Source organism: Ziziphus jujuba, chromosome 8 (genome assembly GCF_031755915.1).
Source record: "Ziziphus jujuba cultivar Dongzao chromosome 8, ASM3175591v1".
Lineage (NCBI taxonomy): Eukaryota > Viridiplantae > Streptophyta > Magnoliopsida > Rosales > Rhamnaceae > Ziziphus > Ziziphus jujuba.
Window position 1 is genome coordinate 24,309,248 of NC_083386.1, and position 18,193 is coordinate 24,327,440.

At 34.2% G+C, this 18,193-nt stretch overlaps 2 protein-coding genes across 2 annotated transcripts; one reads left to right on the forward strand and one right to left on the reverse strand.

Annotated features, from left to right (window-relative positions):
- Nucleotides 1-1,041: 1,041 nt before the first annotated feature.
- LOC107414333 (probable pectinesterase/pectinesterase inhibitor 33) lies at nt 1,042-3,391 on the reverse strand. The gene is made up of 2 exons (XM_016022444.4): nt 2,447-3,391; nt 1,042-1,890 (listed from the first exon to the last, which is right to left on the reverse strand). Exons 1-2 carry the CDS (start codon nt 3,336-3,338, stop codon nt 1,199-1,201), a joined length of 1,584 nt encoding a protein of 527 aa, XP_015877930.2. The 5' UTR covers nt 3,339-3,391; the 3' UTR covers nt 1,042-1,198.
- Nucleotides 3,392-9,660: 6,269 nt separating this feature from the next.
- Nucleotides 9,661-13,928, forward strand: LOC125421598 (thiol-disulfide oxidoreductase LTO1). Its single transcript, XM_060819868.1, has 7 exons — nt 9,661-9,755; nt 10,285-10,372; nt 12,503-12,652; nt 12,756-12,868; nt 13,258-13,405; nt 13,575-13,712; nt 13,866-13,928. Exons 1-7 carry the CDS (start codon nt 9,661-9,663, stop codon nt 13,926-13,928), a joined length of 795 nt encoding a protein of 264 aa, XP_060675851.1.
- Nucleotides 13,929-18,193: the final 4,265 nt, after the last annotated feature.

Sequence of the window (18,193 nt, forward strand, 5' to 3'; positions counted from 1 at the left end):
AAAAATAATTTCAACCATTAATGTTTTGAGAGAGAGAGAGAGAGAGAATCTATAAAAGGCAGTAAGATAAAGATGTCTGCCTTTCTCTTCCATAATTTAGTGGTGGCAAAGGTTTATATCACAATTATTTCATAAACTAAAAATGTTCAGCAAATAAAGCGGACTTAAATATATTATATAGTATATATTTGAAGGCAAAAAAATATACATATGGTATATATTTATAACATGTTAAATGTACTTTGTATTCATCCCCCCAAAAAAAAAAAAAAACATGTTACATGTACTTTGTAGGCATAAAAAAGAAATCTACAATTATATAAAGTAGCGGATCCACTATGTTCCCTTTCCACCCTTAAGTTTCTTTTTTAACAAATTTCTTTACTAATTTTCAAAGATATTTTTATTTTTTCCCCCATAAAATATAAGATGATATACAATCAAAAAAACAGAAAGCTGAAAGTTTATGCTGTAGCAATACATATAAGTAATACCACAACCCACACGTTTATTATTTCTCAACAAACATTGTTATTCTAACAGCATGAATCATCTAAAATCAAGATTCAAAATTTTGATACTATATTTTGAACATTTAATATTTGATGGAACAAATTCAATAGAAGAAAAAAAGTTATATAAATTTTAATAAGTTGAAACAAAAAAAGGAGAAATAATTGGATTTCTTTTATTAAGTTTTAATTTATTTCAAAATAACCGTAGTTGGATAAAAATAAGCAAATTTTGGAAGTAAGTGGAAAGGGAAAATAGGAATGAATTAATCTTAACCATACAGTTGATAATTGTCACGGGTAATAACATGGTTCAAGACGAAATGGGTTAGCTTAAGTGATAGAACATCTCTATTTGTGCCCATAAAAATACGAGTTCGAATCATATGGATGACAGAAAAAATGAATAGTTTGTATTTAATTAATTTATTCAAAAATAAAAATGAATAATATGGTTCAAAAGTTAATTAATGCATAGATTAGATCAGGACAATCCATATCCGTAAAAAATATCCATAACAATATTGAATTAATTATATTAGAATAAAAGAATTCTGATTTATATTCACTCTATAAATGTATTAAAATTTACAAAAATCCAATATCAACCACAAATAATATCTTTTACACAGCCAAATAAATCACATTGAACAATAGACAATAAATATAACATCGTAATTACATTTTCAAAGGTCGGTACTGAAGGGCACTCCGGTGGCCGGCAACCACGACTGGCCGGCGATGAGGCTTCTCACTGTGAACTGTGACGCCACATTTGGGCTAGTTATCACATGGAATCCACGCCACCTCACTCTGTTTCTAGTGGACGAACCTGGCCCATAATTCTTGTACTCTCCGTAGTACAACGTATTAAGATAATCCGGATTGTCCCACTCCAACCAACCCACTGGGTTCACCAAGCTATCCATATAACATTTCATGAACACAGTCCGAGAATATTTCTGCCATGGACGGCCCAAAAATGTATTGAAGGATTGGATGGCGGGCTTGAGATCGGCTGCGGGAAGGACTTGGGAATTCTGGATCGAAATCCCAGTGTTTTGAAAAGGGTCGTTTCTGGCTTGGGCCGTAATGACATTGGCTTGGCCGTGTATGGGCCTTCTGACGAAAATGATGCAATTCTGGAAAACAGCAGCAGCATTGCCGAAGATGAAGTCTATGGTGCCGTAGATGTAGCATTGTCTGTAGAACTGTCTTTGGGAATGGACCATGAGAGTGTCTTGGTAGCCTTGGAAGGCACACTGGTAGAAGACCGAGAGGTCCGAGGCCGATCGGAGAGCCACTGCTTGGCCTTTTAAAGGACCGGCTGAGTTCCGGAAGGTAATTCCACGGGCAATGAACCCAAGTCCATCTATTCCTGATAGTTAAAATATTCGAACAATAAAAATTCTCCTTGTTATTAAATAACTTCCAAATATTGTAAATTTATATTCAGCAATATATATATATATATATATATATGTATCGTAAATTTATAATGTTTATGCAATGTCAAAACAAAGTATGTGATCCCATAACAAAATTTTCAGTGATTTATTACACCATGTTAGCTTTATAATATATGCATATAAAATATTAAATTCATTATATTTTGGTACCATATAAATTATATGATATTATAATTTAAACTTTCGGCATTTAAAAATAGTCTTAATTTTTTTTTTAAATTTTTTGTATATTGATTTAATTCTCAATTTTATTAAATAAATTAAATGACATTTATGTCGAAGGAAGAAATTAAAGTATTGATTTAGACTAAACTGAAATTGGACTAACTTCTAATAAATTAAAAAATTAAGAATCTAAATTAATATTTTTGAAAATAAAAAATCTAAAATGTAAAATTTTAAAATAAAAATATCAAAATGAAATTAATTCTAAAGGATTTTTAAGATGGAGGTGATGATAAGTACCTGCAGTTGCAGAATTATAGGTGGTGGAACCGCCGGAGACACTACGGCTGGCGGTGATGATTGTATTTTTGATACCGTCTCCGACTAGCATGATATTATTATTGTTATTCCCAACTACAATATTTTCCCAGTAAATGCCTTTTTTAATATAAATTACAAACCGAGTAGTTCTTCTTCTTCTCGAAGCAGCGTTAATGGCGGCTTGAACCGTCCGAAAATGACCCGAACCATCTTTGGCAACTACAAGATGTGCTTTTATCGAAGAAGACTGTAAAAGTTTCCTTTCATGGTAAGAAACCCATGTTGGAAAGTCGTCGTCATCGGTGTGGTTTTCTCTCTTTAAATCCAGAAGCTGTGAATTAATGGCTAAAGTGTTGCTGATCAGCTCGGAGACATTGTTATTGGATGCGATTGGCAATATGAAATCCCAAACGTTCAACTCCAAAGACCCAGCTCGACACGTGGCGATGTTTGTGAGGGCCGTGCTCAGCCAGGTTTGTGCATCGAAATCCGTACACTTCCAGTTGTGGCCGAGCCCTTCAAGGGTCCGATTAAGTTGCGAAACGGTGTCGTTGTAGAGTTTCAAACAATCGGTCCACGCAGCTTTTTGATGTTTGTTCTGGCAATTTTGGCCGAACTCCGACGCATGTCGTTGGGCGTCTAAGGCTCTCTCAAGCGCAATTTGAACCAGCACCTTTCGGAATTCGGTTGTGTGTTTTATTGCAAAACGATGTCGGTTTTGGTTTAAGAAATACTTGCATGGTTCGGGATTTGGGGTCTTGTTGCACCACCAGCTTATATTGCTATAGTGATTTCTTGATAAGGCCGATGGGAAAATCAAAGAGAAAATACTTGCTAATATGAAAACCCGATAGACTAATCTCAAGGCCATGTTTGGATATTTTGTTTTTCTTCGATCATATCATGTGGGGAACTGAAAATGGGGTTATATTGAAATGGGGTGCTTATGAATTGGGATCTTATATTATATATATGAATGAATTTATAAGATACTTGTGAAGTAAGATGCTCCATGTTGGCTTTACTTGATTAATAATTAACATCATGTATAATGATAAAAATCTTTCTTAATTTGCGTGAATGTATATACTTTATAATAATGTAATTGTTTAAAATTATTGGTTCTAGAGATAATAATTATTAGAGCTAGCATTCATACTTTTCAATCACATATTGGCTTTTTGGTTTAAATGGTAATGATACAGAGTATTATGAGGAAGCCGATTAATATTCTACGTTATGATCATTTGGGTCGGTGTTTGGGGGGAAAGAAAACCAATATATACCAATCACAAATATGAATGTGAAAACAGGTAGATGTGTTATGTATGCAGGGATAGCTTCAATCTGTCAAACATATATGTTGCTTCATGTTTTAGGCACTCGGTGAATTTTAATTTTCAACCATTAATTATATATACGTCCTACGTAAGATAAAATGTACGCCTTTCTCTTTCCCTATTTTAGCGGTGGCACTCGTTCATATCACAAATAATTCACAAACTAAAATTAATTATGTTTAGCAAACAAGTGGACCTAACTATAGCATTTATAAGTTCTAACATGTGAATATATAAAAAAAAAAAAAAAGGGTAGTTCCAACATGTACTCCGTACGCATGAAACACGGAATTATTTAAGTAAATTTTGTTGAGTAAAATGATCTTCTTGTGTACATACCAAGCAATAGTAGCTTGAAAAAACGAAGTCAAGCATTATAATCTATTACTCAATGAGCAAACATGACCTTAAAGCAAGGGTGAACCATGTGCATTTTTATAGTTTGAAAAGTAAGCTATGGAATAGTCTTTATATGGTTCAACGGTAAATGTTTCATCCATTAGTAAAATGTTAAACTTTTTGTTGATTCGTCTTTGTTAGAATTTTTGAAAAACACGCATTTTGAGTGAATGATGAAAATATTTGAAAATATAAAATTTTGTTAACTTGATGTTACTTCGATCCAAATATATCGATTCTATTTCTACGTGGCTACTAGGGGTGGGCAAAATCCAATCCAACCCGTTCAAACCGCCCAATCCAATCCATTTTTAACGGTTTGGATTGGATTTTTACATCAATTGGATTGGATTGGATTCAAAATATTATAAATTGTACGGATTGGATTGGTTATGGATTGGAAATATAAATCCAATCCAATCCAATCCAATCCAAATAATATATTATATAACTAAAAAATTATATATTTTTTATTTTTTTCATTTTTATATATTAATTTTAGAATCTTTTTTTTCATTTTTATATATTAATTTTTAAATTTTTTTTCCATTTTTATATATTGATTTTTAATATATATATATATATATATATTTTTTCTTTTACATCCCCATATCCCAAATTCTAAATCAAATTGTAAATTGTAACTTTAAACTAAGCATTTACCTTTGTTGCCGCCAACCACCAATCCATCACCATAATATATATATATATATATTTTTTTTACATCCCCATCATATATATATATATATATATATATATTTACATATATTGTATCCAATTGTTACTTATATATATATATATATATATATATATATAAATGTTTAAATATAATTTATTGCTAATTTTATTGTTTTTATTTTTGTAGAGCTTATAGAATCAACTAAAATTAGTGAACCTGTCAACGTTAATTGACTTATGATTTATCAAAGTTTTAAGATTAAAAAAAAAAAGGAATTATGTATTGATTCTTAAGTGAATAAATTTTGACGAATGTATTATTTTACATTATTTGTTCTAACAATTTTAATTTGATTTTATAGAAGTGAGATGATGACATTAATGTTTGCTATTTAATAAGTGCATGATATGTATCATTTGCTAAATTTTCTTCTTTATTATCCATTGTAGACTATGTTGTATTATTTTAATTGTATTTTATGTTTGGATAATTATAATTTATTATTTATATTTTATATTTGAAATTTTTTTTATTTGTATTATATATTTATAAATTAGTAAGTTTCAAACCGATCAACCAATCCAAACCAAACCGATCATAAATGGTTTGGTTTGGTTTGGATTTAATACTTTAATGGTTTGGTTTGGATTGTAAATTAAAAAAACCGATATGTATGGATTGGATTGTATTTTGGTCCAAAACCGAACCAATCCAATCCATGTCCACCCCTAGTGGCTACTAATTTATATAAAAATTGGATAATATGTAATTTAATCCAAAATTACATACAAAATTATTATTGAAAAAATATGAAGGTGAGTTACTTAGTACTCCATGATTGACTTGCCATTAGATTTTCTTAATAAATTTTCAATAAAATTGTTAATATATATATATATATATATATATATGTATATATATATTTTTTTGATGAATATGAAATTTGTTAATATTGGTATGACTTCTTTCTGCCATGCAATGATGGAAGACCAATTCTCCACTCTTTTCTCTCCATGCGTGCGTCCGCAAGCGTGGGAAGCCGACATCATACATGTTATATAGGCTGCTTTAGGCACTTCCCGTCAGTCCAAAATTTCATAGATTGGCCCAACAGTTAGTTAGAAAGACTATTTGGGCTTTGCAGGGATGTTGAACTCTTTTGTTGACAAAGTTTTGGGCCACAATAACTCAAGAGAGAACTATTTAAAACAAATAATAACAGTTGAATACAAAAAATAAATTAAAAATTAAAAATAATGACAGAAGATGAAATGAGCTGATGGTATTGTTTTAAGGGAATTTTGTCCGATATCCCTATTTGAAAGCTTTTAATAAAACATACTCTTCCTTTTAAGGTTTTTTGTTTTATCTTTTTATTTTTTAATATTTCTAAACTATCATTTTCAAATATCAAAAGGAAAAATACAAATGAAATGCCCAACGAAAAGAGAAAAGGGAAAAATAAGAGAATGACGAAGCAGCTACCAGAGAGTTCTTCAGGAGGAGAGATGAGTGGAGGAAGCATCTAGGTTCCGCAAGTAGCCCAGCCATGCCTTTCTCGGTTTTGGCCTCGAAGTCCCATCATCGACGTCTACCTGATCGGCAAGCAGATCTACAGCAAACTCCTTGGTCCTTCCTCCTTCTCCTCTTTTGGGTCTGCTTTTAATGGTGTGGTCTTTCCTAAGTTTTTCAAGAAGTCTTCAAAATGGAAAAATACAATTAGAATCCTATTGTCGGAACCCTAGCTTGGTTTTTGTCATAGGGACTTGCCAAATGGAAGTTTATTTTGGAAGCCATAGCAAGAGGAATCATCTATGGTTAGATTCAATTCTGCTATACTTTTAATCTTTTTCTCTTAATTTTATTGCTTTTCTTGCTTTGAGTAGGGAGAGAAAAAAAAAAAAAAAAAAGAAGCAAAAATTTGTTTTAAAATTGCAAAACTTTAGCAGTTAAGTTTTGTCAAATTTTATGAATTCTTGACTATATATGTTTTTATGATAAATTTTTAGGTGAAGTATTCAAGAGGGCCGAATCCTACCAACTGTGAGTAATTTTTCCATCCTTTTCTTTGTTTTAATTGTCGTTGTTGATTTATAAAATTTTGTTGGCCACTGAGAAAATCTTGGAAAAGGGAGGAGAGAAGTTAATTTTTTGAAATATCAAATTCGCATTTTTAAGCAAAAGACATTGATTTTTCTTAGTTAATTATATTAAATTTTGGTCTAAAACAAGGGTTTTCACTAGGGATTTTCTTCAGTATCTAAACAGAAGCTAGATTAGCTAAACATGGTTTTAGTTTTGGAAAATTTATTATTAATGTTGTTTTTATGATCTTAATCAGCTTGCAAAGCCAGGGGATCAAACCTATGAGTTCATTTTAAGGTATGCTTGTTCAACTAGATTGCCTTATTAATTGCTTTTATGTGGTTGGTTCTGTACTTTGTGATAAACAATAGTTCTACAGATCACCATCTGTTCTTTAAAGCCTATTTGATTGGTGGACCTATAAGGTATATTTTTGGATTCACTGGACCATAGTAATGGAAGCTGTATTGAGTTGGGACAGATGAAGGTCCTATGCTGTTATTGGAACATAGAATTTCTTTTTTGTTCGCTTCCTTTCTTTTACTATGGCTTTATGTACCAAAGTGTCTTTGAGAGTTAAGGTCTTGGTATGCATGATAGACATAGATATTTTTTCCATGGGCATGTCATTTCTTATTTTGATTGAATCTTGAATCCATGCTTACAAAATTTCTCATTTGTAGGATTGCTACATTGACATCTGCTCCCCAGAGGTTCTAATCATTTTTACTGACAATTTTGATTACCAACATCTATGGTGCCATTTTGTCAAGGGATTGCTTGTTGATGATGTATGTATTTCAAGTCAACTATCTATTGTGTTAAAACAAGTTCAACCTGTGAGTTGGATTTACATTTCCATCTCATACTTATATATTGTATTACATAAATCGAGGCACAAATACAAATACATGATGCTCATGCCTCTACCAACATGAATTGTGCATAAATTATTCAAACTTTATGTTTTAAAATATAAACAGAACTCTTTTTGATTAGAATGTAGTAGAATTATTTCAGATCACTCCTCTAGTATCTTCCGTTCTATATATATATATATATATATATATTTTTGATAAATACATATATATATATATATATATATATACAGTCCGTCTGTGGTGCGGACGGTCCTCATGCGGACCACAGTATTGGTGACGATTTTCTAAGAAACCGTCGTTAATACTATGAAAAACTATCACTAATACTGCGGTACTCATGCGGACCATCCTCACTATAGAATTTTCATATATATATATATATATATATATACTGTCATCTACAGTGCCGTTCTTGATCAAACCTCTTTGCACGACAAAATATCTTCTGAATTTAAGAACATATTATACACACTTTTATAAAGGTCATATATATATATATATAAAATATCTAAATCCATATATTATATTGCTTCTAATATATATATATATATATATATGTCCCATCCCATACATGAACATATAATATGTGCACAACTAGCGACTCCAAATCTTTATAGACCTACTAGAACTCCTATTCCAAATGTACATTGGCCAAAGCATGCCATGTAGACAAATCAGCTGGAAATGAGATGTAAGGCAATCAATGTATTGTACAAGTTTACTTATTTTACTTCAGTATCAATATTAACGTAGCTATAGGACATTTGTAGTAAAAATTATTGATTGTAAGAACTACGTACCAGCATAAGTTATTTTATTTTATTTTCTCATTGTGGGTTGCATCAGTGAAACTTGATGCATTCTAACTGGTGCATCTTTTGCCTTGTGCAGTGTCTTTATGAGTCTTTTGAGGAAGAAGCTGGATATTTTCAGTTTGCTACGACAATAACATTAAATGATATTGATGAAATATAGAAGTTTCTTGATGCTGCTGTTGATGCAAGGTATTCACTTTTTAGCTTTTAGTAAATTAGTTATTCTAGTCCCCTTGATGACGACCCAAATAGCATGACCTCTTCTTTTTACCCCCAAGTCCGGGTGGTTAGGCCTAGAGCATTGGAAAAAAAAAAAAAGGATATTCCAAACATGATGTACTGGATGAAACAATTTTAATTATGTAAATATGGTAATCCTGGATTTGGATGGCATAAGTGATGCTAATTGTGTAGAAGTTCTTTTCACCAATGATGAGAACCACAGACGAATTTATGTTGTTTGCATTAGTTTCTCTAAATTACATTTAGTCTAGAATATTTGTAATTAATTTTTCACTGCTAGTTGCATCTTAGTGTATAATTATTATTTTTTTCTCACAGACTTTATCATTGATTTATTGCACTATTCATAATCTTAATTGATCGTAGTTTACAGTTGTGAGGGTTTGATTATTAAGACTTTGAATAAAGATGCTACATATGAGCCTTCCAAGCGGTCACTAAACTGGCTGGAATTAACAAGAGCATTGTCACACAAAGCAAGGTCATCCCAATTATATGATAACGTCTTTCATCAGCTTCTGACATTTCCCTTATCCCTTTTGTTTCTTCCTCCAAAACATGGTCTTCTTCATTCAAGATAAAGGATTAAACAATGCCCTTGTTTGTTACCATGAAATGTTAACATTAAATTTATGATACATTTTGCTATATATAATTATATAATCTGGCTTTTGGTTGTATTTTTTCCTATTAATTTAAATTCCTTTTCTTCGGTTCACTAAATTCCACTTTTTGTAAGTCTTAAAAAGCAATGTACCCGGGTGGTTATCTGCAGAAGTTACAAGCTTATCTCCAAAAGCAACAGAAAAGGATGTTTATGATTTTTTCACTTATTGTGGTGCAATTGTACATGTTGAAATCATCAGGTAGAGTCCTTCTGCACAAATCAATAGTAGTCCATGGAACCATGAGGGCAATAGTGGTTCATCAGTAGCAAATCAATAGAAATAATTTCCATTGGATGGGAAAGACAATTTAGTTCCCACCAAATTCTAAAAGTATTCTGTATAAGGATCTTCATTTCCAGAATGTTTTGTTTCCAGGATCTTAGTGCTTATGAAGATTGATATATGGGCATCACTTATCTCTTATTCAACTAAAGCACCCAAACGTCTAGAGTATTCTCTCTTTAGCTATTTAAAATTCTCTGCATTGTAAAACTTGCAACTGAAATTGCCACTATCTTCTGTACTAGGTTCCACCATGTCATGCTTGCTAAAATGACCATAAATTGAATGGAAGTCAACTACTTGCACTTGATAATGTATTTGCACAATTTCTATTGTGTCATACATAATATGTATGCTATTTGTTGAGAATATACATCCATTTTTCTTATATTTCTGATTTACCATGTATTTTGGTATGCTTGCAGAGAAGCTCTTGGTGTAGCTAGAGTTGTAGCTGCAATGATTGGTTTATCTATAATTCTTTTGTTAGGAGTCCTTGATTGGGATAATTGCGTAAGTGAGATATTAGCATGGGATACCTTGGCTTGGTTTGTTGTTCTAGAGTGGGCATGGCCAGGCAACTGACAAATCTTGGTAATGTAACCTGGATGTCTAGCTGTGTTGCTAAGTTATTTCAGTCCTTCTCTCGAACTGGCTAGCTGCATTTGGTGTTCTTCAGGCAGCTTATTTCTTTATCCACTACCTATTTGCAAGTCATTTTTGATCTCGAGATTAGTTCACAAACATTTTGTAATTTTTTCTATTTGCATACTACATCTATCTTGTATGATATAAAATTATATTCAAAATTTGTTAATGTTTCCAAGGTGTTTTTATCATGCTTCTCTTAATTTGGAATCAATGAGTATGTCATCATTAAATTTTTTTTTGACCACTGTGTTGTTGGTAGTATTTATATTTATATCCTATATACATATGTTTGTCTAAATATTTATACTTATATTTTAGCCTTTTCAATATATATGGTATATTTGATGGTTTGCTGTCAACAAAAAAAAAAAATAATAATAATAATAAATAATAGTATGGCAAGAACTATTATATATGAGCCTATGTGCTTGCTGAAAAAATTACTGACAGTTTCCTTCAGTAATTACCGATGCACCATCGGTAATTTACAATTGTTCATCCGACAACTTCGATGATGTATGTTTCCACCAATAACATGCTAAATCTAACTTTATTAATGATCCTCAACAAAAGAATCTACAAAAAGACTGAAAAAATTCCAAATAAAGTTGATTACTGATGGTGTATTGGTAATTACCAAAGCCGACGGTTACATCGGTAATTACTGATACCTTATCGGTAATTTCAATTTGTCATGTATTTTCAAAGCAAATCATCACAATTCAATCCGATAACTTCGATAATGTGTGTTTCCACTAAGAACATGCAAAATATAACTTTATTAATAATCCTCAACAATACAATCCACAAAAAGTTTGGAAAAACTTAGAAAATTTCACCCAAAGTTGATTACCAACGCGTCATCGGTAATTACTGATGCAACCATCGGTAATCCATATTAGGAGTCCCAATGTTTGCTGGAAAAATTATCGGCAGTTCCATTGGTAATTACCGAAACCCCGTTGATAATTTCAATTTGAACATTTTTGGGATTTTTTCTCTTTAGGATCATTGAAGAAATGTGATTACCATAAAGGTTTCGGTAATTACCGATGTAACCTTTTTAAAGCAAGGACAAATTGATTACTGTAGGTTTCATCGGTAATTACCGAAGACACTACGGTGATCAAATTTTTGTGCCAATTTGAGAACTTTTTTAGAAATGTTGGGGTTTTTTCTCTTTAGGATCATTGAAGAATGTATATTTTGCATGTTGTTGCATTTAACACACATTAGGGGACTCGTGGGGGCCAAGAAATTGGTAAATGTGATTACCATAGGGGTTTCGGTAATTACCGATGAAACCTACGGTAATTTTTCCAGCAATTACAATTTGATTACCGTAGGTTTCATCAATAATTACCGAAGGCCCTACGATAATCAAATTTTTGTGCCAATTTGAGAACTTTTTCAAAACTTTTTGAGTTTTTTCTCTTTAGGATCATTGAAGAATGTATATTTTGCATGTTATTGCATTTAACACACATTAGGGGACTTGTGGGGGCCAAAAAATTGATAAAATGTGATAACCATAGCGGTTTCGGTAATTACCTAAATTTGCAAGTGAAATAACCTAAATTTGCAAAATGTTTAACCCATTGAACAAGTATGGGAGGGATGGAGATAGGTACACATAGAGGAGTTGCCAAATTCACTATTAGTCACCCTTTGAACCACTTAAGAATAAGCTAAAGACGATAAGGACAACAGACCATGACATGGAGATGAGTTAGTATTTGAACCCTTTCGTCCTCATATACATAAATACAGGCTGTAACAACAAAACAGATCCTGAATGTTTAAGTCAGCACCGTGTGAAGGGCTTCACATAAAAGGTAGAAAAAATAACAAGAAAACATTCATAAAAAAGGCACAGCTCCAAGTTGATTACTTAAAATTTCCTTATGAAGAGACACGAAAATTACAAAAACAGAAAAGAATATGTAAGATATAACTATTACATACAACCCTATTATCTGGAGTAGGGTATGAACTACGTCCTCCATGGCTGCTTCAAGTGCATATTTCCTATACATTTTAAGGACTGAATTTACGAGAGCGTCATGCTCTTATTGTCTATTATCTGCTCTCCTATCATTCAACTTTTTTTTCATCACTCAAAAGATAAACTCTTTGTTCGGTGTATTCATGTTTTCTTATCTTTGTATTTTCCAAAAACTTACATAACAAAGCGTTTATGTCGTAGTAAAAATAACTATGTACTCCTTTGATGTTTGTATTATAGGATTTTGGGTTGCAACAGATACAAAAAGTGGTGGGTTTACAGCTGTTTATAGCTAGTTTGGTGGTTCTTGCTCTCAATTCATCATATAGCTCTTCACAACCTGTGCCCTCAAGGTAATTACTCTCTCTCTCTCTGCTTAGTGATTTTTTTCTATTTGAATATGCAATATAGGGGTTTAGTTACTTTATTCATCAGGGTGTGACTTGAAGCTAGCATAATGGCAGGCTATTCAACTCTATCCACTCATAACATTGCTTTTCCTGTTTTCCCTAATCCTAAGATGTCAAGAACCCAATTTTTTATTTTAAAGAATTTTATAAATTTCAACTGAAATAAAACAGCATAGATAATAGAAATGTAAACTGTACAAGAATGCTGACAGATTGGAGAAAATTGGTGATTGTTATGCTGTCATTAATGTTTAAAATTATAATTTTAAATATGCTTATAATGTATAAGACATTTTCAATGACTTATTTCCCTTGTTTCATTTCTTGATCAGCCTGGCTAAAATTGAACTACCATATTTTACAACTGAGATAACATCACCATCAAGTCCTTTTGCTCTTTCTTTTGCAAAGCATCTGCAATCAATTGGTGCTAAAATGTATGGGGCTTTCTGGTGTTCACACTACCTAGAACAAAAACAGGTAACTCTGCGCTCTGTAACTTTTGTTTTAGAAGCTGATTTGAACCATGAGGTTAATACAATTGAAAAATTGGTAACTGTATTAACATTGATCGTCTCTTGTGCGTTTTGTTTTCAAAAAATGAATTACTTGCTACATTATGGTATTTGCATGGTGACACTGAATGCAGATGTTTGGAAGTGAGGCGGTAAAACTGTTGAATTATGTTGAATGCTTCCCTGATGGTTATAAGAAAGGAACCAAAATTTTAAAGGCATGCACAGATGCTGGAATTGAAGGTTTCCCAACATGGGTGATAAACGGGCAGGTGAGAAAGTGTTAAAATTCATTCATTGGATTTTATTGATTACTCAATTTGGAGAAGATGAAATTGCCATTGGATTTTCTCCCCTCCCGACATTTTATTTTCTCACCCTTTGAAATTCATCCATTTCTCATCAAAGATGGGTGTTTCTTGTAGGTTTTGAGTGGTGAACGAGAGTTGTCAGATCTTGCACAAGCATCCGGTTTTGATGTAAAATGAATCTAGTCTACCCACATAGGATGATTATGTTCAAATTGTGTTGTTTCACATATGTATAGATTGAATACTGTTCTTGTGATTTACGTAGTAATTAGATTCGAATTGCAATATTTGTACATCTTCTGAGTTTTTTTTTTTGCTTTCTCTAAAAAGATGAGGTAGCTTTACAATAATCAGATTCGAAATGTAATAATTTTACATCTTCTGAGTTTTTTATGCAATCTTTATTTTTGTTTCTTACCTGTAAAAAGATAAACTCTTCGTTGCAAGCATAAATAGAAAACCAACTAAGCAACCCATTGAAATAGCAATTGAAGATCTACCAAAACCATCAAGTGGACCAAAATTGAAATCCAGAACCAAAGGACTAATGAGGAAGCAAACCATATTCCCAGCTATGGCTCCCAAAGCCCCAAAGAGAACATTCAATTGCTTCTCCACCTTCTCAATGTAGATTTTTTAAAAGAAACCTTGGTGAGCAACGTCAAAAACTTAAAAACACCTACAAATCCTAGTAGAATCAAAACAAAACCCCCATTTACTAAAGACCCAGATTCTTCTAATCCACCATTCAAATATTTCTAAAGCAGCAAAGAAGAAATAACTACAAGCGAGAAGGTAACCTTATATTAGATCTAAAATAAAAGACATTCAGGTCTTTTAAATTTTTTTTAAGAGTGAATAGATAGTAAAGAGCAAAACAAAAAAGTTCACCAATGCAAGGGTATATATCGTTATGATCCTTCTAAAGAGGGCATTGGGCCAAATTCTCCATTGTTTTATTACCTGCTAAGAAATTAACTTAGGCAACTGATCCAATGACTTTCTTTACCCAACCAAAGGTATAAAAGCACCCAAAAAGCCTAGTCAACGAGCTTATAAACAACCTGTAACACCCCGTCCCGAATCGCATCGGAATCCGTGCACGTTGACCGAGGTTGACCGTTGACCGTTGACCGAAGGGGTCAAAAGTTGACTTTTTGACTCGGTGAGAATTTTGAGTTGACTAGGGTACCGTGGTGAAGTGCATGATGCCCTGAGTTCGTAGACTAGTAGCACGTCGAAAACGGAGCTACGGTTTGAAAGTTATGGGCAAAACAAGTTGAAGTGTAAACTGTCTAAAAGGTGCCGGGAGTTGACTTTTTCTTGTGATGTAATTGTGAGTTGACTCTTGTATGGTTGTAACGTACTCGTCGATACGAGTTCATAGACTAGCGGCACGCTTAAATCGGACATGTGGTTAAAAAGTTATGGACGTTTGAAGTTTACCGGATACCGTATTATTTTAATGTTTTTGGGTCGTGAACAGTGAAATGCCACGTGTCAGCTTCTGAGTGGTCCACGTGGCATGAACAGTGTCATGCAGGGTTTTAATTTTGAAAAACTCTCGGGGAAGAGAGAGAAAGAGAGAGAAAGAGAGAGAGGAGAGAGAAAGAGAGAGAGAGGATCCGCCGGCCGCCGGTCATTTTCATGTTTTTCCGGCCTAGTTACTGTACACGCACCGGCCAGCCAGATTGCCCACCTCATTTCCGGCAAAACCTCCAAATTTCACGGCGAACGGCCGCCGGACGCGCCCGGATCGGACGTCCGAAGTTTGGCGGCGATTTTTCCCCCTCCACCGCCGGCCACCGTGAATCGGCACTATTCCAGCCGATGTACAGTACACGCGCCATACACCCAGCATCCTCTCCTCAAGTCCGGCCTACCCACCAAAAATCACGGCCATCGGACCACCGACGCGCCGGGATCGGAGCGTTTTCCGGCGAGGGGTCGAAAATCTTCAAACGGTGATTTCTCCGCCGTCCGACCTCCGTTTTGCTCACCGTCGGTCCCGTTGGATTGCTCTCCTCACGATCTACAAATCTGCAAAATTTCACAGCAAACGGCCACCGTCGGAAATTACTGTTCCGGCGACGGTTGCCGGTGACGTGGCGGCCCGCCGGAAATTACTGTTCCGGCGAGTACCCGAAAATTCCGGCCAGCTCCAGTCCGCAGTGTTCGACCTCCTGAACCCAAATCCGACTTCCGTTTCCGCCAATTCGCGACGGTTTGGGAGAATTGCGGAGCCGAAACCCGAAAAGCTTCCCGATAAAATTCCGACCCCGTCGGGTACGATCATCGAAAATTAAGACCGGATCTGTGATTAGCATCACTCGAGCTTCGATTCGGACCACCGGTGAGTCGTAGAATTGATCCCGTAGTGGATCATGGGTTAATTGCGTGCTCCAGGTGAGTGACCCACCTTCAAATTAATTTTGGGGAATTTAATTGATGAATATATTATGTGTGAATTAAATATTTGGAATTTAATATCTATGTGCCAAATATTTATTGGATTTATTGTAGAATTATTTATGAATTTATTGGATTTAAGAAAATGCGAATTCTACAAATTTATGCCATGTGGAATTATTTTATGGTTTTGAGGATTTTGAAATTGGTGTGGTTTTAATGGTAAATTGGGCATGATTTGATTTTCAAATATTTCAAAGAAAATATTTGGTTATATTGGTGATTTCAATTTTTATAAAATATGCCCATGGAATATTATGAGATTTGATTATGATATTTCGAGAAATTATTTATGCTATTGGGAAAATGTGGATATTTGAATTGATGGATTTGGAAGTTGGTGGATTTGAAAATCATGGAATTTATGGTATGGATTATAAGGAAATTGTGGAGAATTTCCCGGTTCAAGCGGATGGATTATGCCCGCTATGCTTATGAAAAATGTGAAATTTGTTCTATGATTTAAATTTATGGATTTTATAATTTTTAGATGCACCGTGCACGTACTGGTGTTCTGATTATGTGATATGGTATATGTGATATGGTTAGTGTGCACACGGTTGTGATTAGCGCGCAGGTGGGTGTAATTAGCGCGCAGGTGATGTGATTAGCGCGCAGGTGGGTGTGAGTAGCGCGCGGTTGATATTATGAGGGTGTCCTGTGGATGCCATCGGAGAGGGCGGCCACCCCCCTTTGGCCGGGACACCAGGTTAGCAGCGGCGCTGTGGGACGCCACGCGATCGTATGCCGGTTTCTCTCTATAACCTCCTGTCTGGCGGTACCTTGGGACGCTGGGTACTGTTGGCGCCACTGGTATATAGTGGGTGCATCAAATGATTTTCAAAACTGTGTTTTAAAAATAAAATGTTAATGAAAAATATAATTGTTACCGCTTCTGGTATTTAATTGATGTCTTGGTTTTCGGGGAATATGAATAAAGGGTTTTGTGAAATTGTTTTAAAAGGGGAACCTTTCCAACTGAGAGAATTGTAAGGGTTTTGAGAGAAAATATTATTTCCAAATAATTATTATTTATACTTATTACTGTGATATTATATGGTATAGTAGTAGGGTCGCTCACTGAGATGATTAGCATCTCACACTGTTAAATTCCGTTCCTCTAGGTACCAGGTTGTCGGTGTTCGCTCGAAGCGGACTTGATCTTCCTCGCTGTTTTAGTTCGGCAGTACCCTGTTATTCTTTATTGCAGTTGTAATATTTCTTTCACTCTTGTTGTATTTATTTTGCACTGGATTACTGTATTTATTTTTTTTAAGTACTGCAATTTGTGGAACCAATTTGTAGTTTGTGGGAGGAATAAGGGGATATTTTTGAAGTGTGTTTTCAGTGCAGGTAAATTTGTGGTAAGTAAATCCCTTAGGGGAGGTGCTGCCGGATTTTCCGTTGGAAGGTTCGGTGGTATTTCCCTGGGATCAGGGCTGTTTAGGGTTCCGGAGGAGGAATTCTGGACGGGTCCTGACAGTTGGTATCAGAGCTCTAGGTTCTAGTATTCCTAAGGGACTGTGCATTGTTGTGCATCCTATCCGTGTTTAATCTCTCGTTTTACCCATGTGAAAGCGTTCTTTCTGTTTGTCTCGAAGTAAATTCGTTGCCCGAGTTTGAATAACTCTAATCTTCGAGGGTGTCAATTAGGATCATCTAGCCTAACGGGGAATTCCTATGGCCTAGTCGATGGTCGAGGATGCCTTTTCTTTTTGAAGGTCAAGCTTATCATCGTGAATGGTATCCGTTTCGTTCATGGAGGAGAAAGATGATTGCCTAAGGATGTGTGTCGATCGATCGATTTCAAGGCGTCAAAATATTTTCCCGATCGATTATCAAAATTTAAATGCTTTTCAAGGTGTTTTATTCAAGTATTTTTGGTTTGTGTTCATACATGTATCTGTATGTTATATTGTTTAATATTATACTGCACCATATGGAGGCGGCGAACCAATGTGGTCCATGTAGAG

What these genes read in the sequence shown, in the direction of transcription:
- LOC125421598 (XM_060819868.1), top strand. Translation starts at nt 9,661, where the DNA reads ATGTACCCGGGTGGTTATCTGCAGAAGTTACAAGCTTATCTCCAAAAG. An exon ending in TCACAACCTGTGCCCTCAAG is followed by an intron (nt 12,869 to 13,257) that starts GTAATTACTCTC and finishes TTTCTTGATCAG; the next exon opens with CCTGGCTAAAATTGAACTAC. An exon ending in CATGGGTGATAAACGGGCAG is followed by an intron (nt 13,713 to 13,865) that starts GTGAGAAAGTGT and finishes TGTTTCTTGTAG; the next exon opens with GTTTTGAGTGGTGAACGAGA.
- LOC107414333 (XM_016022444.4), bottom strand. Translation starts at nt 3,338, where the DNA reads ATGGCCTTGAGATTAGTCTATCGGGTTTTCATATTAGCAAGTATTTTC. An exon ending in CTATAATTCTGCAACTGCAG is followed by an intron (nt 1,891 to 2,446) that starts GTACTTATCATC and finishes TTTAACTATCAG; the next exon opens with GAATAGATGGACTTGGGTTC.